Consider the following 22,255-nt stretch of genomic DNA (forward strand, 5'->3'; position numbering starts at 1 on the left):
CTGGTCCAGGAGTTTCTCAGTGCAGGGACCCCAGGCTCAAAGGACATGCTCCTGGAGCTTCCTGCTTGGTGGTATGAGGTCTGTTGTGGACTGAATTGTGTCCCCCAAAAATGTGTGTCAACTTGGCTAGCCATGATTCCCAATATTGTGTGACTGTCCACCATTTTGTCATCTGATGTGAATTTCCTATGTGTTGTAAATCCTACCTCTATGATGTTAACGGGACAGGATTAGAGGCAGTTATGTTAATGAGGCAGGACTCAATCTATAAAATTAGGTTGTGTCTTGAGTCAATATCTTTTGAGATATAAGAGAGAAGTGAGTAGAGAGACAGGGGGACCTTGTACTACCAAGAAAGTAATGCCAGGAGCAGAGGATGTCCCTGCCCTGAGAAGCTCCTAGACTAGGGGAAGACTGACGACAAAGACCTTTCTTCAGGGCCAACAGAGAGAGGAAACCTTCCCCTGCCTCATTAATCACAGGCAGAGTTTAGGATTTACAACACATAGGAAAATTACATCAGCTCACAAATAGAGGACAACCATGCAATACTGGGAATCATGGCCTAGCCAAGTTGATACATATTTTTGGGGGACACAATTCAATCCATGACAATAGGCTATTTATGCCAAAAATTAGATCCTCTAGTTTTGACCCTATTTTATCTTCCACGAACTTTATAGTTTTAGTTTTAACATTTAGCTCTTTGTTCCATTTTCACTTAGCTTTCATGCATGTTATGAGGTATGGATCCTGAATCATTTTTCTGCATATGGATATCCATTTTGCCAGTATCATTTTTTCAATGGGCTGTTACTTCCCATTGAATGGATTTTGACCCTTTGTTGAAGATCAGCTGCCTCTAGATGGGTGGATTTACTTCTGGCTTCTCAATTCTATTCCATTGGTCTATGTGTCTGTCATTGAACCAGTACCAGTGCGTTTTGTTTACCACTGCTGTAGAGTAAGTTCTGAGATTGGGAAGTATGAGGCCTCCTAGTTTGTGGTTCTTCTTAAATATTGCTTTAGCTATTCAGAGCCTCCTTCCCTTCTCTATAAAGTTGGAGATTAATTTTTCCATTTCATTAAAGGATGTTGTTGGGATTTGGATTAGGATCACATTACAGATCGCTTTTGGTAGTATTGACTTAATTATGCTGAGGAATTTTCCTTATATTCCTATTTTGCAAAGTTTTTATCAGGAAAGGGTGTCAGATTTTATGAAATGATCTTTCTGAGTTGATTGAGATGATCATGTGATTATTTTCCTTTGTTTTATTTATGTGGTGAATTATGTTGATTGATTTTCTGATGTTGAACCATCCTTATATCCCTGGTATGAATACCACTTGATCATGATGTGTTATTTTTTGATATGCTGTTTAATTCTGTTGGTTAGAATTTTGTTGAGAATTTTTGTGCCTATATTCATGCGGGATATTTGTCTGTAATTTTCTTTTTCAGTGGTGTCTTTGGCTGGCTTTGGTATCAGGATTACGCTAGCTTCATAGAATGAACTCAGAAGTATGCCTTTCTTTTCTATGTTCTGGAATAGATTGAGTAGAATTGGTGTCAATTCTTCTCTGAATGTTTGGTAGAATTCTCCAGTGAAGCCATCTGGGCCAGGGCTTTCTTGCGTAAGTTGCTGGCAGTTTTTTTTTTTTTTTTTAATGACATTTTCAATTTCTTATTTTTTTATAGGTCTGTTAAAATTTTCTAACTTTATTTGTGTTAGTTTAGGTAGGTAGTATGTTTCTAGAAATTTTTCCATTTCTTCTAGGTTTTCAAATGTGTTGGAGTACAATTTTTCATAATATTCTGTTATGATCTTTTTAATCGTGGTCATTTCTGTTGTAATGACATCCATCTCATTTCTTACTTGGTTATTTGCATCTTCTCATTTTTTTTCTTTGTCAAGTTTTTTGATTCTCTCAAGGAACGAGTGTCTAGCCTTGTTGATTCTTTCTGTTTTTCTGTTTTCTAGTTCATTTATGTCTGCTCTGATCTTTATTATTTCTTTTCTTCTGGTGACTGTGGACTTCTTTTGCTGCCCCTTTTCTATTTGTTTGAGCTGTAGGGTTAAGCTATTGATTTTGACCTTTTCTTATTTTTTGATGTGTACATTTATTGCTATAAATATTCCTCTAAACACTGCTTTTGTTGTGTCATAAAGCTTTTGGTATGTTGTATTCTCATTTTCATTTAATTCTAGGACTTTTTTAAATTTCATTTTTAATTTCTCCTATTACCCAGTAGTTTTTAAGTAGGGTGTTATTCGGTTTTCTTTGTTTAATTTTTTTCCTTGTTCTTCTGTTATTGATTTCCAGTTTTATAGCATTATGATCAGAGAAGACGCTTTTTATAATTTCAGTGTTTTTGAATTTATCAAGGCTTGCTTTGCATCCTAAAATACAGTCCATTCTGGAGAATGATCCATGTGTATTGGAGAAGAATGTATACTATGCTGCTATTGGATGGAGTGTTTTGTATATGTCCATGAGGTCAAGTTCGTTAATTACATTATTTAGATCTTCTGTATCTTTATTGAGTTTCTTTCTAGTTGTTCTGTCCATCAACAAACTGACTACTTCTCTTTTCAATTCTGTTACAGTTTGTTTTACATATTTTGGCGCTCTGTCATTGGGTGTGTAAGTATTGATTACGGTTATGTCCCTTGGTGGACTGACCCTTTCATCATAATATAATGCCCTTCTTTGTCTCTTATATTAGATTTTGATTTAAAGTTTATTTTATCAGAGATTATCATTGTCACCCTGCTTTCTTTTGGTTACTGTTTGCTTGATGTATTTTTTCCATCATTTGATTTTTAAACTATTTATATCTTTGTGTCTAAGGTGTGTCTCTTGTAGGCAACATATTGATGGGTCATTTTTTTTTTTAATTCATTCTGCCACTGTCTCTTGACTGCCACATTTAAACTATTTACATTCAGTGTGATTATCAATTGGTATGAATTCACTGCTGTCATTTTTGTTATTTTTGGGAGGTGGTGTTGATGGGTTCTTGGTTCCACTTAATTTTCTCTGCAAATTTCTTTTTATTTATGGATTTTCTTTTTATTTCCTTCCTTGTTGTTGATTCTGTGTTTGCTGAGACTTTTTTATTTTCTTCTTTATTTTGGTAGTACATCTATTAATTTTCTTTGTGGTTACTCTGAAATTTACCTTTATCTTCATAAGTTTAAAACAATCTTTGTATTTTGTTATCGCCTTGACGTCCTCTCCATATGGGAGTTCTATAACTACACATTTATTCCCGCTTTTTGTTTTGAAGTTGTCATTGTTTGCAGAATGACATCTCTTGTTTCCTGTTTTCAGTTTTGCCGCTTGATTTTACTTTTGATATTTCTTTATCTGAGTTTGTATCTGAGTGATGCTGTCATGTGTCTTAATCTCAGGTTGTTGTCTGATATCGTTGGTTCTCTGTCTGAAGGACTCCCTTTAATATTTCTTGTAAGGTTGGTCTGGTTTTTACAAATTCCCTTAATTTCTGTTTGTTTGGGAATGGCCTAGTTTCACCACCATATTTGAAAAATAATTTTTCTGGATATATGACTCTTGGTGGCAATTCTTTCAGGCTTTTATATACGTCATCTCATTGCCTTCTGGACTGAATGGCTTTAGTAATCAGCACTTAGTCTTATTGATGCCCCTTTGTAAGTGACATTTTGTTTTTCATGAGCTGCTCTCAGAATTCTTTGTCTTTAGTTTTGGAAAGTTTGATTATAATATATCTTGAGTTCTCTTTTGGGGGTCCATCCTTCATGGATTTCGTTGAGCTTCTTAGATGTAAAGTGTCTGGTCTTTCATGATATTAGGGAAGTTTTCTGCCAATAAATCTTCAAAAATTCTCTCTGGCTCCTAGACACCCTTCTAAAGCAGAACTGAAGCTACTCCTAAAATTTACCTTTGAGTCAAATATTAGAAAGGTCTATAAAACAAAAAATAACACCTGTGAGGAACACATTACTTGGAACAATCAAGTACATGAGACCAAATCGCCAGCGCCTGCCCAAAAGCAAAGATGAGAAGGCAGCATTGGTCAGGGAAACCAGATGATTGGAAACGGAGAACCCAGGGTGGAAAGGGAGAGAGTGCTAACACATTGTGGGGATTGCAATCAAAGTCACAAAATAACTTGTATATAAATTATTCAATAGAAAATTTGCTCTGTAAACTTTCACCTAAAGCACAATAAAATGTTCAGAAAAATCCTCTCGTTATGCACTTAGAGCAGCACAGAACTACATTGTTGATTGGTATTTCCTTTCCCCAGGTCTTTGCGTGGCTTGTTTCCCACTCCATGCATCCTGCTTTATCTTCATCACAGCATTCAACGCTGCCTGATATTGTCTAGTTCACATGTTTGTTTTCTGGTTCATTTTGCTCCCCCTCTGGAACATCACTCACTAAGAGCAAGGACCTCAACCATCATGCTCTCTGCTCCCTCCCCTGGCATGGAGAAGAGGGCCTAACGTGTTGCAGGCAGTCAGTAAAAATTTGTTGAATGACTACTGAATAAAGAATTGCACCTCTATATATTATGACTCCCAGTACAAAACTAAGAAAAAAGCACTTTGTTAGCTAGAAAAAATATTAATTTGCCTCACATCTAAGGAGTTCAACAAGGCATATAATGAAACTTCTGAGGGATTATTGTTTATAGCAGGGACTTGGCTTTGGCTCCTTTCCCCTAATCCTGGCTCTTTCCTGCTCAAAAATAAAGGAAAATAAACTTTAAAGTAGCATAATGGCAGGAGGCAAAAGAACTTGGAAAACCCCACAAAGTGGCAAGACTTGGACTATTAGACAAATCATATTTTCAAGAATTAATGATAATATGGAGTCCCTAGGTGGTACAAAAGGTTAATGTGCTTGGCTGATAAACAAAAGACTGGAAGTTCTAGTTCATCCAAAGGCACTTGGAAGAAAGGCCTGGTGATCTACCTCCCAAAAATCAGCAATTGAAAACTCTATGGAGCACAGTTCTACTGTAATACACATGGGGTCACCATGAGTAAGAGTCAACTTGATAGCAATTGTTTTTCTGTTCTTAATGATAGTAAGGCCCCAAGACAGGTCCAGCTCTGGCTCTCCTTGGCTGCCAGGGGGTAAATGGATTGAAAATGAGGGTGTTGATATCTAAGGTCAACTGCAGCTGTCCAGTTCTGTAATTCCACGGTTTTCTATCAATTTTCTATTTGTTTATCTCTTTGGTCAGATTGCAAACTGCTCAAGGGCAGGAATGCATCATCCACTTTTTTTATATCCTCTTCTGCACCTAGATCAGTGTTGTGCACCTCGTTCTATGGATAAACATCAACTGAATATAGGACCAGAGCCCAAGTCCCTTTTTGATGCAATGAAGTCACACCAGCTTCATTTTGGTCAAGAAGCTTGAAGAAATTTTCTTGTGGTTTTTCTACTGGAATTTAAGGCAATGGAACATAGCAGAATTTTAAGGCTGGAAAAACCATTGAAGATCATTATCTGTTTGATTTTCATTTTATAGATGACAAAATTTAGGCCCGGAGTGGAAAATCCACTTCCCCAAGGTCAGATAAATCCAGGTTCCCTGATTGTGTGTCTTTGGTCCCCATGAGAACAGGGACGAACATTTTTAGTCCTGGAAGCATCATGCACTTTCAACTTCTGTGAATACTATCATTCATGGTTGCTTCTCTAGGTACTCAAGTTCATGGTGGGAAGCTCAGTCATGGGAAAACCAAGGTGGTCCTGATAGTGCAGGTCTTGGCAGTTCAGCTGAGCATGTGTATGGGGAGCATAATAGCAACACTGCCAGGGCTCAGGAGATGCTATGGCTGCCCCTAGCCCTTTCCCTTCCATTAGCTCCTTCTTGAAATTCCAATCACAAAGGAGGTTCTTGTTTCATTTGTAGGTCATGGTTGTTGTTATTGGGTGCTGTTGAGTTGATTCTGACTCAGAGTAAAATTGCCCCATAGGGTTTTCTAGGCTGTAATCTTTATAAATAATATTTTATTGTGTTTTTGGTGAAAGTTTATACAGCAGTTTAGGTTCCCATTCAACAACTTCTACACAATTGTTCAGTGACATTTGTTACATTCTTCACAATGCATGAACATTCTCATTTCCATTTGGGTTGTTCCATTTCCATTAATCTAGTTACACTGCCCCCTTAAATTCTCATCTGTGTCTTAAAGTAATTGTTTGGTCTCATATAGTAATTTCTTTTATCTCTTTGATTTTTTTAATTTCATTGTGCTGTAGGTGAAAGTTTACATTTAGGTTAATCTCTCATTCAAAAATTAATACACATATTGTTTTGCGACATTGGTTGCAACCCCACAATGTGACAGCACACTTCTCATTTTCACGCCGGGTTCCCTGTGTCCATTCACCCAGTTCCTGTCCCTTCCTGACTTCTCATCGTGCTTTTGGATAGGAGTTGCCCGTTTGGTCTTATCTATTTCATTGAACTAAGAAGCACATTCCTCACATGTGTTATTGTTTGTTTTACAGGTTTGTCTAATCTTCATCTGAAAAGTGGGCTTCGGGAATGGTTTCAGTTCTGGGTTGGCAGAGTGCCCAGGGGCCATAGTCTTTGGGGTTCCTTCAGTCTCTGCCTAGTCTTTTTTTATGAAATCGAATTTTGTTCTACATTTTTCTCCTGCTCTATCAGGGACCCTCCATTGTGATCCCTGTCAGAGTGGTTGGTGGCGGTAGCTGGGCGCCATCTAGTTCTTCTGGGCTCAGGCTGGTGGAAGCTGTGGTTCGTGTGGTCAACTAGTTCTTTGGGCTAATATTTTCCTTGTGTCTTTGGTTCTCATCATTCTCCTTTGCTCTGGATGCAGTGGGACCAATAAATGTATCTTAGATGGTCGCTCAAAAGCTTTTAAGACCCCAGACACTACTCACCAAAGTAGGATGCAGAATATTTTCTTAATGAAATATGCTATGACACTTGACCTAAATGTCCCCTGAGACTATGGTCCCCAACCCCCAGCCCCAGCAGCTTGACTCCTCAAGGTGTTTGGATGTGTCTAGGAAACTTTAAGCCTTCGCTTATGTCAAGTTGTGCTGACTTCCCCATATCGTGTATTGTCTTTCCCTTCACTAAAGTTGACATTTGTTTACTACTTAGTGATTTCCCTTCCTCCCCCATGGTGTCCACTAAATAACGTTGGTGTGTGTATGTGTGTGTAAACCTTTTCTTGAGTTCTTATAACAGTGGTCTCATACAATATTGACATTTTGTGATTGACTTAATTCACTCAGCATAATGCTCTCCAATTGGCCATGTTGTGAGATGTTTCATGGGTTCGTTGTTGTTCTTCATCCATTGTGTGTACGTACCGTTGTGTGTGTGTACCATAATTTGTTTAGCCATTCATCTGTTGATGGGAATTTAGGTCGTTTCCACCTTTTTGCTATTATGAATAGTGCTACAATTAACAGGGGTGGCATATGTCTATATTACCGTGATGGTTCTTATTTCTCTAGGGTATATTCCTAGGAATGGGATTGCTGGATCATATGGTATTTCTACCTTTTTAAGGAAGTGCCATATCAATTTGTAGTGGTAGTACCATTTTACACTCCCACCAGCAGTGCATAGAAGTTCCAGCCTCCCCACAATCTCTCCAATATTTGTTATTTTCCATTTTTTAAATTAGTGCCAGTAATGTTGGGGTGAGATGGTATCTCTTTGTAGTTTTGACTTGCATTTCTCTCATGGCCAGTGATTGCGAGCCTTTCCTTATGTGTCTGTTAACCTCCTGAATGTCTTCTGTAGTGAAGTGTCTATTCATATCCTTTGCCCATTTTTTATTTGGGATTTTTTTGTCTTTTTACTATCGAGGCTCTGAAGTATCTTGTAGATTTTAGAGATTAGATCCTTTTGGATATGTCATAGCCAAAATTTACTTTCCCAGTGTGTAGGTTCTCTTTTTAGTCTTTTGGTGAAGATTTTGATGAGCTCGAGTGTTTAATTTTTAGGAGCTTCCAGTTATCAAGTTTATCTTCAGATGTTTGTGCATTGTTAGCTATGGTTTGTATTCTCTTTATGCCATGTATTAGGGCCCCTAACGCTGTCCCTATTTTTTCTTCCATGATCTTTATTGTTTTAGATTTTATATTTAGGTCTTTGATCCATTTGGGGTAGTTTTTGTGTATGGTGTAAGGTATGGACCTTGATTCATTTTTGTTACATATGGACATCCAGTTATGCCAGCACCATTTGTTAAAGAGACTGCTTTCCCCCCATTTAACAAACTTTGGCCCTTTGTCAAATATCAGCTGCTCATAGATGGATGAGTTTTCGTCTGAGTTCTCAATTTCTGTCCCATTGGTCTATGTCTGTTGTAGTGCCAGTATCAGGATGTTTTGACTACCATGGTTCTATAATAGGTTCTAAGATCAGGTAGTGTGAGGCCTCCACCAAGTTCTTACTCTTCAATAATGCTTTACTTATCCAGGGCCTCTTCCCTTTCCACATAAAGCTGATGATTTGTTCCTCCATCTTGTTAAAAAATGCTTTTGGAATCCGGATCAGGATTGCATTGTTTCTGCAAACCACTTTGGGTAGAAATGACATTTTCACAATGTTGAGTCTTCCTATCCATGAGCATGGTATGTTTTTTCACTTACATAAGTATCTTTTGGTTTCTTGCAGTAGTGTTTTGTACTTTTCTTTGTATAGGTCTTTTACATCCCTGGTTAGATTTATTCCTAGGTATTTTATCTTCTTGGGGGATATTGTAAACAGGATTGATTTGCTTATCTCCTTTTAGAAATTCTCTTTGTTGGTATAGAGGAATACAACTGATTTTTTGTATGTTAATCTTGTATCCCGGTACTTTGCTGAAATCCTATATTAGTTCCAGTAGCTTTCTTGTGGATTCTTTGGGGTTTCCTGAGTATAAGATCATATCATCCGTGAATAGAGATAGTTTTATCTCTTCCTTAGCAATTTGGAAGCTGTTTGTTTCTTTTTCTTGCCTTATTGCTCTAGCTAGGATTTCCAGCAAAATGTTGAATAATAGTGGTATCCTTGCCTGGTTCCTGTTCTTGAGGGGAATGCTTTCAGTCTCTTTCCATTTAGAATTATGTTGGCTGTTGGTTTTGTATAAATGCCCTTTACTATGTCAAGGAATTTCCCTTCTATTCCTATTTTGCTGAGAGTTTTTATCAGGAATGGATGGTGGACTTTGTCAAACGCCTTTTGTGCCTCATTTGATATAATCATATGATTACTATTTTTTTAAATTGTGCTTTAGGTGAAAGTTTACAGCTCAAGTTAGTTTCTCATACAAAAATTTATACACATATTGTATGTGACCTAACTGCAATCCCTATAGTGTGACAGCACACTCCCCTTTCCACCCCAAGTTTCTCGTATCCATTCAACCAGCAATTATCCCTTTCTGCCTTCTCATTCCACCTCCAGACTGGAGCTACCCATTAAGTCTTCTATATCTACTAGAACTAAGAAGCACACACTTCACAAGTATTGTTTAATTTTTTATAATGCAGTCTAATCTTTGTCTGAAGAATTGGCTTTGGGAATGGTTTTAGTTCTGGGTTAACAACGAGTCCAGGGGCCATGTCTTCTGGGGTTCCTTCAGTCTCAGTTAGACCATTAAATCTGATCTTTTTACACGAATTTGAGTTCTACACCCCACTTTTCTCCCCCTACATCAGGGTCTTTCTGTTGTGTTCACTGTCAGGGTGGTCATTGGTAGTAGCCACGTACCATCTAGTTCTTCTGGTCTCGGAATGATGGAATCTCTGGTTTATGAAGTCTGTTTGTCTCTTGGGCTAATATTTTCCTTACGTCTTCAGGGCTTTTCATTCTCCTTTGCTCCAAGTGGGTTGGGACAAATTGATTCATCTTAGATGGCTGCTCACAAGTTTTTAAGACCCCAGATGCCACCCACCAAAGTGAGATGCAGAACATTTTCTAAATAAACTTTGTTATGCCAATTGACCTAGATGTCTTCCAAAGCCATGGTCCCCAGACACCTGCCCCTGCTACTCTAGGCAAATTCTCACTGCTTCTGAACTGTCTCTCCCTACCCCTGCCACTCAGTCTGATTCCTCAACTTTGTCTTTGATGTTCCGGGCTCCTAGATTGTCATATATAATTGATTCACTTGTTTTTTCGGGTCTTTGTTGTAAGAGGGACCACAGGACACGTCTGAATACTCTACCGTCTTGGCCCTGCCTCTCAATTCTTTTGTTTTATTTATGTGGTGAATTACATTGACTGATTTTCTAATGTTGAACCATCCCTGCATTCCTGGTATGAATCACACTTGGTCATGATGTATTACTTTTTGATGCTATTGAATTATTTTGGCTAGAATTTTGTTTAGAATTTTTGCATCTATGTTCATGAGGAAAATTGATCTGTAGTTATCTTTTTTTTTTTTTTTTTTGGTGGTGTTTTTGCCTGGCTTTAGTTTCAGGGCATGCTGGCTTCATAGAATGACTTCAGGAGTATTCCTTTCTTTTCTGTGCTCTGAAATAGTTTGAGTAGTATTGGTGTGAGCTCTTCTCTGAAACTTTGATAGAATTCTCCAGTGAAGCCCTCTGGGCCAGGACTTTTTGTTGTTGTGGTTGAGAGGTTTTTTATTTTTATTTTTTTAACTCTTCAATCTCTTCTTTTCTTATGGGTCTGTTTAGTTTTTCTACCTTAGCTTGTGTTTGTTTAGGTAGGTAGTGTGTTTCTAGAAAATTGTCCATTTCCTCTAGGCTTTGAAATTTGTTGGCGTACAAATTTTCATAGTATTCTGTTATGATCTTTTTTATTTCAGTTGGGTCTGTTGTGATATCCTGTATGGGGTTTGTTTAGCTTCTTGAATAGATATTTTCTCATCTTTCATGGTATTAGGGAAGTTTTCTACCAGAAATATTCAACAATTCTCTCTGTTTTCCATTATCCCTCCTGTTCTGGGACTTGGATCAGTCGTAGGTTTGTCCTCTTGATAGTATCCCGTATAATTCTTAGGCTTTCTTCACTTTTACTCATTCTATTTTTCTGATTTTTCCTCAAACAAATTGGTGTCAAAGGATTTATCTACAGTCTCACTAATTCTGACTTCCATTATGTCAGTTCTGCTCCTATGACCTTCTATTGAGTTGTCTAATTCTGAAATTTTATTGTTAATATTTTAGATTTCTAGTTGCTATTTTTATGTGATTTCTAGTAACCTATTCTGTCATTTTGTTCTTGTATTGCCTTCCTGAATTCTTCTATTGCTTTGTCTGTGTACTCCTTGGTTTGGTCTGTTTTCCCTGATCTTCTTCTTTATCTCTTGGAGAGCTCTGTATGTTAGTTTTTTTAATTCTTTATCAGGCAGTTGCATTGCCTTATCTTCTTACAGAAGGTTTTCTCATTCTTTATTTTGGTCACTTGCTGGATCCATCTTGTCCTGTTTCTTTATGTGATTTGATATTGACTCTTATCTCCAATGCATCAGGAAGTTACTATATTTGTTTATTGTTTGTTTACTGTGTCATAGTTTTCGTTTTGTTTTGATATATCTAAGTAGGCTAGGCATGAATGCTACTCTGGTTGTTAATCTGGCCACGTTGTAGCTTTCACCTTTTGTCTCCAGGTGGGCAGAGCAGCTACTAGTGGTGTGAGCCTCCGAGTATGTTCACTGCTCTTCCAGGACTGCTGAGGATGTAGGCTGCATTTTTGGTGAGGTAATGAATCTGTCTTGCTGGTCACCTGGCCGTGGGTGTCCTCCCTGCTCATTGGCTTGGGTGTTTCGTGTGTGCTCTGCTACTGTCTTGTTGGTCAGGGTACAGGCACCCAGGTCATTGATCACCAAGTGTGTGGTGTGGAGACTCTCACCTACAGTCCTCAGCAGACAGGGCTTCATGGGGTTATTTAGAAGAGGCATAGGTCTTTGGTTGCAGTGGGAGGTGATACAGGGGGCAAGGCAGGGGGCTGTCAGCTGCCCTTGGGTGCCTGGATGAAGGACATGCCCTTGTTCACTGAAGAGCATAGTGTGGGGGTATTGCAGCTGGTCCTTCAGGTCCCAGCACTGTTCACCGGAGAGACTGCGGGGTGCTATTTGTTCTCAGGCCCCTGTGGTGGGCAGGTGGATGGGGTGGGTGGTAATGCCAGCACTCAGGCCCCTGGCGTGGGTAGTTGAGGCCCTTTCTTAGGGGGTGGGGCAGTGTGAAATGCCACAGATCTGCAGCTCCCACTTGGCTGCTGCACATAAAAATGGGCTTGAGTTGGGAGCTCTGCCTGCTTTGTCCTAATGAGGGCATGCCATGCCAGGTCCTCTAGCAAGGCACTAGTGAGGGGACCAGAGTGGGTAGAGGTCATTTGTGTTTTGGGGTCTTTGTTGTAAGAGGGATGACACAAAGCATCTGACTATTCTGCCCTCTTGGTCTTGCTGCTAGGCTGTAATCCTTATGGGAGATCACCAGGTCTTTTCTCCTCTGGAGCGGCTGGTTGGTTCAAACCGCTGACCTTCCAGTTAGCAGCTGAGTGCTTTACCAATTGCATCACCAGAGCTCCTTGATCTATATCTAGCACAGGTCCTGTCCTGCAACAAGTGGATATTGTCCCTTGGAAGTCCTACAGGTGCCTCGAATGCTACATGTCCTATCTCATTGTGATGCTCTCCAACTCCTCTCTCCTCCTTAAGTCCCTGGCTTTATAGAGGTTGCCCCACAAAGACCCAGCCCCAGGCCAGAACCAGAGAACTCATCCTTGACTCCCCCTCACCCAGTCACACCAATTGTTAAAATATGGAATACTTCCCTACCAGTTCATAAAGAGCTATCATCCTGTGTCCACCCCTCCGCCACCAGAAGCCCAACTACCCAGCCCTCTCCATCTGCTCCAGAGACTGCTGGGACCTAACCATAATCCAGCAGCTAAATGGAAAATGCCTGGTAAATCAGGGGCTCCAGTCCTGCTTGCTGCAGCCCTACTTCTGTGCCACGGCCTCCATCTGCTGGGACTGGTGAGTGACCATGCTGCTTCAGAAGCCCAGACTCCTTGAAGGCACACAGCCTCATCTCCTGCTGCTGGGCAGCACTTCCTCATCCACAGGAACTATCAGTGCACTCAGCTCAAGTGAATCCCTGCAGGTTCTTGAGCATGTGTGTTCCTTCAGTCACCTCCAGGTCTCCGCATGTTTGTGTATCTATTTACTCAAAGCATCTACTGAGCACCACCCACTCATGGTGCTGGGCATACAGCTGTGTACAGTCCCAGGACACCTGTCACACCTCTCTGTGGGACACTGACCACTTGGCTTGTAGGGTGCAGTTACCTATTTCTTCCTCCTGAAGCCTTACCTGTCCCTTAATACTGGGTGAGGGGCTCCTTCTTACATGTCTCCTACCACCCTACATGGTTATTGTTGTTAGCCCCCAGCAAGTTGGCCATGACTTACAACAACCCCATGCACAATGGAACAAAATATGCTGCCTGGTCCTGTGCCATTCCCATTATTGATTGTGAATTGGGCCATTGTGTTCCATAGTGTATTCATTGGCTGAGTTTCAGAAGAAGATCACAGGTCCTTCTTCCTACTCCATTTTAGTCTGAAAGCTCTGCTGACAGTTGTTCAGTTTCACAGCAACACACAAGCCTCCAGGGACAGACAAGCGGTGGATGCACATGAGGTGCGTTTGCTGGGGATAGAATCTGGGTCTCCTGCATGGGAGGCAAGAATTCTACCACTGAGCCGCCACTTCCGTCAGTGGTAGCTGCCTACATATCGTCTGTCTCTTTCTGATAAATGGTAAGATATTCGAGGGCAGGGACAGGGTCTTGCTCACACCTGTATGCCCAGCTCCTAGCGCTATGCCAGGTCACAGGATACACTCACTAAATATTTGTTGTGTGAATAACTAAACGCATATTTGTTGACTGAAGGGATGGACAGTCTGCTGTATCCATCTACTTAAAAAACATCCGTGATCATAAAAAATAGCTCAGCTAAATCTTTATTTCTAGTTCTTCTAGTTTCACTCCATGGGGGCTAATCCATCCTGACACTTCTTTCAAAACTTGTCTCCAAATTCAGGGCTCCCAAATGTGCATACACCTGACTCAGCCCACAGCTGTACCCTGATGATGTCAGTGGATTTCTTCAATCCGTGTCATCTATGTATGTGATCTTTCTCAAACTTTCTATGCACTGTTCAAGAAATATGAAAGGAGCTGCCATTCACTGGGTGCCTCCCAGCCCTTACACGTTATGGCATTTAATCCCTCTAAGGCCTTCACAATAGTTGTTATACTCAGGTTTACAGATGAGAAAAGGAAGCTTAGAGTGCTAAAATAACTTAAACACTTTCAGATCTCAAAGCCTATGCTCTTTCCACTCAGCTGCAGCCACCCATGTCACCTAGCTCCCTCTCCTTTAGATTTATTTCAGTAAAATACAATTAACACGAAATTTGCCATCTTAACAATTTTTAAGTGTATAATTCAGTAGCATTAATTACATTCACAGTGCTGTGCCACCTTCACCACTGTCTACTTCCACAACATTTCATCACCCCAAGCAGACACTCAGTACCCTCAAGCAATACCTCTTTATCTCCCAGCCCATTAACTTCTAATCTACTTTCTGCCTGTATGAATTCACCTAACTAGATATGTCATACAAGTGCAACCATACAATATTTGTCTTTGTGTGTATGAATTATTTCATTTAGCATAATTTTTTCAAGGTTCATCTATGCTGTAGCATGTATCAGAACCTCATTCCTTTTTATGGCTGAATAATATTCCACTGTGTGTATATATACCACATTTTGTTTATTCATCCATCTATTGATGGACATTCGGGTTGTTACCACCCTTTGGCTATTGTGAATAGTGCTACAATGAACCTTGGTGTACATGTGATAGTTTGAGTCCCTGTTTTCAAGTCTTAGGAGTGGAATTTCTGGGCCATATAGTTGTTCTATGTTTAATTTTTCAGGAACTGTCAACCTGTTTTCCATATCAGCTGCACCATTTTACAATTCCAAAAGCAACGTATGAGCGTTCCAATTTCTCCACACCCTCACCAACACCTATCATTTTCCATTTTTTTGATAATAGCCATCCTAGTAGGGCTGAAATGGTATCTTGAGTTTTCATTAGAGGCAATAATTGGGCTGTGTACACAGCAGGCATTCAATAAATGCTGACAGCACTTTCACTGAAGGTCCTATCCCTAGAGATTCTATCATTTGCAATGGGGTGGGGCCTAGACATCAGTATTTTTAACAGCCTTCCAGACAATTCCAATACACATCCAGGGCTGGGAGCCTCCACTTTAGTTGGATGCCATTCTTTCAGGAGATTATAATTTTTATAATTAAACTCAGGTTTTAGCTGTATTTAAATAACTTACCAACACCCACTGAAATTTTTCTTTCATTTTGTTTCTAAACTGTTTCTCTCTGATATAATTAACAAAAACCACAGGCACAATGTGCTTTCCCTCACAAACCAACTTATGAAACTGAACACAATGTGAGGAAAGAATAGAATCTAAAGTTCTGGCGTCAGGTACTCACCTGATATCTGCAAAGGTGCTGACTGGCACCTTCAGGAGATGGGCTATGTCCTCTATCAACTTCGTTCCCTTTTCCAGGCTCAGAGGGCTGTTAAAGAATAGCAAAGAAGAGGGAGGGGGAGAAAGAGCGTTACAAAATGGGACTCATCAATACTTGAGAAGCTAAAAGTCCCCAAAGAGTTACCACCTTGGCCTCTGCGATTCTGAAAGCCGCCTCCGCTCACAGTATTCCTGTCACATAGTGATCATGACACCAGGGGAATTGGGATCAGGTGCTTCTTCAGGCATGATGAATCACCTGAATTTTCCAGCAATAAGACAAACAATAAGGTGCAAATGGAATTGTTAGGAACTGTAATGGGCCCATGATGCAGCAACTGGCTCATCTCAGCCTTCAATAAAAAATATAATAAAGAGGGTGGGAGAGAGGGGAAGAAGGGAAGGGAGAAAGAAAAGATGGGTGCCGCTGAAGAAAGCAAATGCTGAAAACAAATTGCAGGATGAGGTGTCCAATTTATAAGGGCAATGCATATTTCAAAATTGATTCATTTCTAAAATGAATTCTACCCTGATGGAACAATATATAAATATTACATATTTAAGGGTAAACAATCAAACACGATGGACGAGTCCACCACTAGTGATTCATTAAAAGAGGGCATAAATATTCTGTGATGACACCATGGCCTCACAGACTCCCCAGAAGCCAGACCATGTTTACATAAAGAGAGCTGTTTTATTAACAGCTGCTGAGGAATAATCATGTATAATTTGAAGTTCCAAGTACAAATTCTGCAGTCTAGTAGTCAGTTTTGCAAATCATGAGTTGCTTGTGAAATCCTATTAGTACCACTTCAAAGAATTATTCAAATTATATTGTTATATAAAAACAATGTTGTATTGCAAAGGTTTTCAATCTAATTGACCATACATATATTCATTCAGCAAATGTTTAAGAATGCCAACCAGATGCCAGGGACTGCTTAGCGTAGGGGACGCAGCAATGAACAGAAAAGACCATACTTTGACTTCACAGAGCTTACATTCTAGTGCAGGAAGACAAGCCACAAAGAAGTTGACAAGTACAAATAAATAAAGTCCATTAGTGATAGGTTCTATAGAGAAAATTTCTATAGGGTAAAGGAGAAATGGAGTGTGGAGCAGAGGAAGGAAAGGGTAGAGTAACTATTTTCAAAAGTGTGGTTAGATAAGATCTCTCCCATAAGGTAACAACTGAACTGAGGCACTGAGTTACTGGTATCCGGGAAAAGAGCAATCCAGGCAACGAGGACAGAAAGTACAAAGGACCTGAGGCAAGAGTGTCCCTGGTGGGTTCAAGGAACACAAGAAGGCCAGTGTGGCCAGTGTGGAGTAGATGATGGGGAGGTGGAAGGGATGTAGTTAGAAAGTAAATGGGAGCAGATAACATAGGGCTTTTAAAGACTTGGCTTATGCTGAGTGAGATGGAAAGCTCTGGGGATTCTGCAAGGATCAGCCTGGCTTCTCTAGTAAGAATACACTGTGGGGAACAAGGGTGGACACACGGAAAAAAAAATACAGAGGCCATTGTAACAGTCCGGGTGAGAGACAGTGATGATGGCTGGTGTCATAAGTAGCAGAAGAGGTCATGAGATTCAGTCAGCTTTTGGATATACATGAAGGAAGCACTGTCAGAATTTGCTGACGAATAGAGAATATGGGAGATAGGGAAGCCAGAGAAAGGCCAGGTTGCAGGCGATGCTGTCGGTGAATAGGAATTCTGTTCTGGACACATTAACATGGAGATCACTACTGGGCATCCAAGTTAAGACAGTGAGTAGGCAGTTAGATACAGGAGTTTAGAGTTCAGAGAAGTAGTTTGGGCTGGAGATAAACATTTGGGAATTGGCCTATGGAAGGTATTTGAAGCCAGGCAGTCTGAAATTGAACCCTGGGTCACTCCAACACTTAGGGTCACGCTGTGAGGAGGAACTGGCAAAGAGGGAAAAGGAGCATCCAGTGAGGTAAGAAAGATAGTGAGCTTCAAGAAACGAGAGATTGATCGAATAGTCAGACTGGCTAAAAAAGATGAGAAATGACCATTGCCTGTAGAGGTCTTTAGGTAATTGATCCCCCATGCATCTGTAAGTTTATCATACTGTGGAGCTTGCATCTTCTGTGATGCTGGAAGCTATGCCACCAGTATTCAAATACCAGCAAGTTCACCCATGGTGGACAGTCTTCATCTGAGCTTCAAGACTAACACAGACTAGGAGACTAGGAATAAGGACCTAGAGGTCTTCTTCTGAGAAAAAAAAAATTAGCCAGTGAAAACCTTATGAATAGCAGCAGAACATTGTCTGAAATAGTGCCGGAAGATGAGCCCCTCAGGTTGGAAGGCACTCCAAAGACAACCGGGGAAGAGCTGCCTCCTCAAAGTAGAATCAACCTTAATGAAGTGGATGGAGTCAAGCTTTCGGGACCTTCATTTGCTGACGTGGCACAACTCAAAATGAGAAGAAATAGCTGCAAACATCCATTAATAATCAGAAAGTGGAATGCATGAAGTATGAATCTAGGAAAATTGGAAATCATCAAAAATGAAATATAACACATAAACATTGATATCCTAGGCATTAGTAAGCTGAAATGGACTGGTATTGGCCAATTTGAATCAGACAATCATATGGTCTTCTATGCTGGGAATGACAACTTGAAAAGGAATGGTGTTGCATTTGTCGTCAAAAAGAACACTTCAAGATCTATCGTGAAGTACAATGCTGTCAGTGATAGAATGATATCCATAAACCTACAGGGAAGACCAGTTGATACAACTAATATTCAAATTTACACACCAACCTCTAAGGCCAAAAATGAAGAAATGGAAGATCTTCACCAGCTTGCAACAGATTGAACATGCAATCAGGATGCATTGATAATTACTGGTGATTGGAATGCAAAAGTTGGAAACAAAGAAGGATTGGCAGTTGGAAAATATGATGATAGAAACGATGCCAGAGATCACATGACAGAATTTTGCAAGACCAAAGACTTCTTCATTGCAACTACCTTTTTTCAACAACATAAACTGCAACTCTGCATATGGACCTCTCCAGACAGAATACACAGGAATCAAATGGACTACATCTATGGAAAGAGTTCAATATCATCAGTCATAACAAGGCCAGGGGCCAACTATGGGACAAACTATCAATGGCTCATACGCGAGTTTAAGTTGAAACTGAAGAAAATTTCAACAAGTCCATGACAGCCAAAATACAACCTTGAGTACATCAAACCTGAACTTAGAGGCCATCTCAAGAACAGCTTTGACACATTGAACACTAATGACTAAAGACCAGGGGAGTTGTGGAATGACATGAAAGATATTATACATGAAGAAGGCAAAGGTCATTAAAAAGACAGAAAAGACCAAAGTGGATGTTAAAACACACGCTGAAACTCGCCCTTGAATGTAGAGTAGCTCAAGTGAAAGGAAGAAATGACGAAGAACTGAACGGAAGATTTCAAAGGGCAGCTCAAGAACACGAAGTAAAACATTACAATGAAATATGCAAAGACCTGGAGTTAGACAGCCAAAAAGGGAGAATATGCCCAGCACTTCACAAGCTGAAAAGAAATGAAGGAAAAAACTCAAGCCTCAAGTTGCAATATTGAAGGATTCTATGGGCAAAATATTGAACGATGTAGGAAGCGTCAAAAGAAGATGGAGGGAATACACAGAGTCACTGTACCAAAAATAATTGGTCAACCTTCAATCATTTCAGGAGGTAGTGTATGATGAAGAACTGATGATATCGAAGGAAGAAGTCCAAGCTGCACTGAAGGCATCGGCGAAAAATAGGGCTCCAGGAATTGACAGAATACCAATTGATATGTTTCAACAAACAGATACAGCACTGGAAGTGCTCAAAAAGTCTACCCCAAGAAATTTGGAAGACAGCTACCTGGGCAATAAACTGGAAAAGATCCATATTTATGCCCATTCCAAAGAAAGGTGATCTAACAGAATGTGGAGATTATTGAAAAATGTCGTTAATATCACACACAAGAAAAATTTTGCTGAAGATCATTCAAAAACGGTTGCAGCAGTACATCTACAGGGAACTGCCAGAAATTCAAGCTAGATTTAGAAGAGAACGTGGGACAAAGGATGTCACTGCTGATGTCAGACTGATTTGGGCTGAAAGCAGAGAACACCAGAAAGATGTTTGCCTGTGTTGTATTGACTATGCAAAGGCATTCAACTGTGTGGATCATAACAAATTACGGATAACACTGTGTCATGGACTGAATTGTGTCCCCCCATAATATGTGTCAACTTGGTTAGACCATGTGTGGTTGTCCTGCATTTTGTGATCTTCCTATGTGTTATAAATCATAATCTCTGCCTGTGGTTAAAAAAGATTAGGGTGAGATGTAATACCCTTGCTCATGCCACATCCCTGATCCAATATAAAGGGAGTTTCCCTGGGGTTTGGCCTGCACCACCTTTTGTCTTCCAAGAGATAAAAGGAAAGGGAAGGAAACAGAGAGTGGGGGAACCTCATACCACCAAGAAAGCAGTGCTGGGAACACAGTGTGTCCTTTGGACCCGGGGTCCCTGCACAGAGAAGCTCCTAGTCTGGGAGAAGACTGATGAGAAGGCCGACAGAGAGACAACGCTTTCCCCTGGAGCTGATGCCCTGAATTTAGACTTTTAGCCTACTTTATTGTGAGGAAATAAATTTATCTTTGTTAAAGCCATCTACTCATAGTATTTCTGTTATAGCAGCACTAGATGACTGAGACACATTGCAAAGAATGGGAATTCCAGAATACTGAATTGTGCTAATGAGCAACCTGTACATAGATCCAAAAGGCAGTCATTCAAACAGAAAAAGGAGATACTGTGTGGTTCAAAACCAGGAAAGGTATGTGTGAGGGTTGTATCATTTCACCATACTTATTCAATCTGTATGCTGAGCAAATAATACAAGAAGCTGGACTATACGAAGAATGGAACATGGGATTAGAAAAAGACTCATTAACAACCTGTGATATGCAAATGGAAAAACCTTCCTCACTGAAAGTGAAGAGGACTTGAAGCACTACCTGATGAAGATTGAAGACCAAAGCCTCTAGTATGGATTACGCCTGAATATAAAGAAAACAAAAATCCTCAAAACTGGACCAATAAGCCACACCATAATAAATGGAGAAAAGATTGAAGTTGTAAAGGATTTCATTTTACTTGGATCTACAATCAACACCCATGGAAGCAGCAGTAAAGAAATCAACCAACCTGTTGCATTGGGTGAATCTGCTGCAGAAGACCTCCTTACAGTGTTCAAAAGCAAAAATATCACTTTGAGGACTAAGGTGCACCTGATCCAAGCCATGATGTTTTCAATCACATTATATGTATGCAAAAGCTGGGCAATGAAAAAGGAAGGCTGAAGAAGAATACATGCCTTTGAAATATGGTGTTGGTGAAGAATGCTGAATATATCATGGATTGCCAAAAGAAGGAACAAATCTGTCTTGGAAGAAGTACAGCCAGAATGCTCCTTAGAAGCAAGGATGGTGAGACTTTGTCTCACATACTTTGGACAAGTTATCAGGAGGGACCAGTTCCTAGAGAAGGATATTATGCTTGGTAAAGTAGAGGGTCAACAAAAAAGAGGAAGACCCTCAACAAGATGGTTTGATGCAGTGGCTGCAACAATGGTCTCAAGGATAACAATGATCATGAGGATGGTACAGGACAGGGCAGTATTTCGTTCTGTTGTACATTGGGTTGCTATGAGTCGGAACTGACTTGATGGCATCTAACAAAAACAACATGTCATTGATGAATTTGACAAGGATTGTTTTGGTGAAATAGTAGGGACAAAAACTTGACTGTCACATATCCACTGGGGAATAGAAAAAAAGGGGTTTAGCAAACTCTTTCAATAACTTGCTGTACAAGGGCGCAGAGAAATATAATAGCTACAGGGAAGCATGGGGCTAGAAGTGGGCTTTTTTCCCCCCTTTTTTAAGCTGAGAGCCACAACATTCCAATGGCTTGCTGATGGTGATGATACAATAATGTTGATACAGAAGAGGGGAAAGAGAAAGGCTGCCATGATATTCTTGAGCAGGCAAGAGGGATGGAATCTGGTTTACAAGGGAAGGCATGGGTCTTGAAGAGAAGCATGAACTGTGTCCACGGTAACAGGAGAGACGGCAGAGCACTTGAGCACACAGGCAGGTAGATGGTGGATGTGATGACTGCAGGATGTGGACATGCTCTACCAATCGCTTCCACCTGAGGATCCACTTGCAACTACAGATCCCTGGCCTGGGCCTGATGATTCTGATCCCATAGGTCTGCATGGCAAAGAGCTCTCCAGATGATTTCAATGATCAGGGAAGTTTCAGAGCCATTGTTGTATTAAAGACAGAGGTTACTTATTTGGAGTTTATGAATATTTTCCAGAGGCAGATAGATAGATGACAAATGGATGGATGGATGGATGGATGGATGGATGGATGGATGGATGGATGGATGGATGGATGGATATTGGTTGATATTGATTCTCACTGGGATTCAGTCCACGTGTAAAGGAAAAACTAGGTTGAATAACAGCAGAAGATACATGTTGCAAGTTGATGTCACAATCCTCCATGGACACAAGCCATAGTCAATCATAGGTCCCCGACTATGATAAATGTAAGAAT

General features: G+C 40.2%; 1 protein-coding gene across 1 annotated transcript in view; it reads right to left on the reverse strand.

The window, feature by feature from the left end:
• The window catches only part of PTPRN2 (protein tyrosine phosphatase receptor type N2), a 1,410,930-nt gene that overhangs the window by 982,419 nt on the left and 406,256 nt on the right, over nt 1-22,255 (reverse strand). Inside the window, exon 10 of the mRNA XM_064274265.1 lies at nt 15,552-15,638. Coding sequence (XP_064130335.1) covers nt 15,552-15,638 — 87 coding nt within the window. The remainder of the gene's footprint in view (nt 1-15,551; nt 15,639-22,255) is intronic.

Source organism: Loxodonta africana, chromosome 22, assembly GCF_030014295.1.
Source record: "Loxodonta africana isolate mLoxAfr1 chromosome 22, mLoxAfr1.hap2, whole genome shotgun sequence".
Taxonomy (NCBI): Eukaryota; Metazoa; Chordata; class Mammalia; order Proboscidea; family Elephantidae; genus Loxodonta; species Loxodonta africana.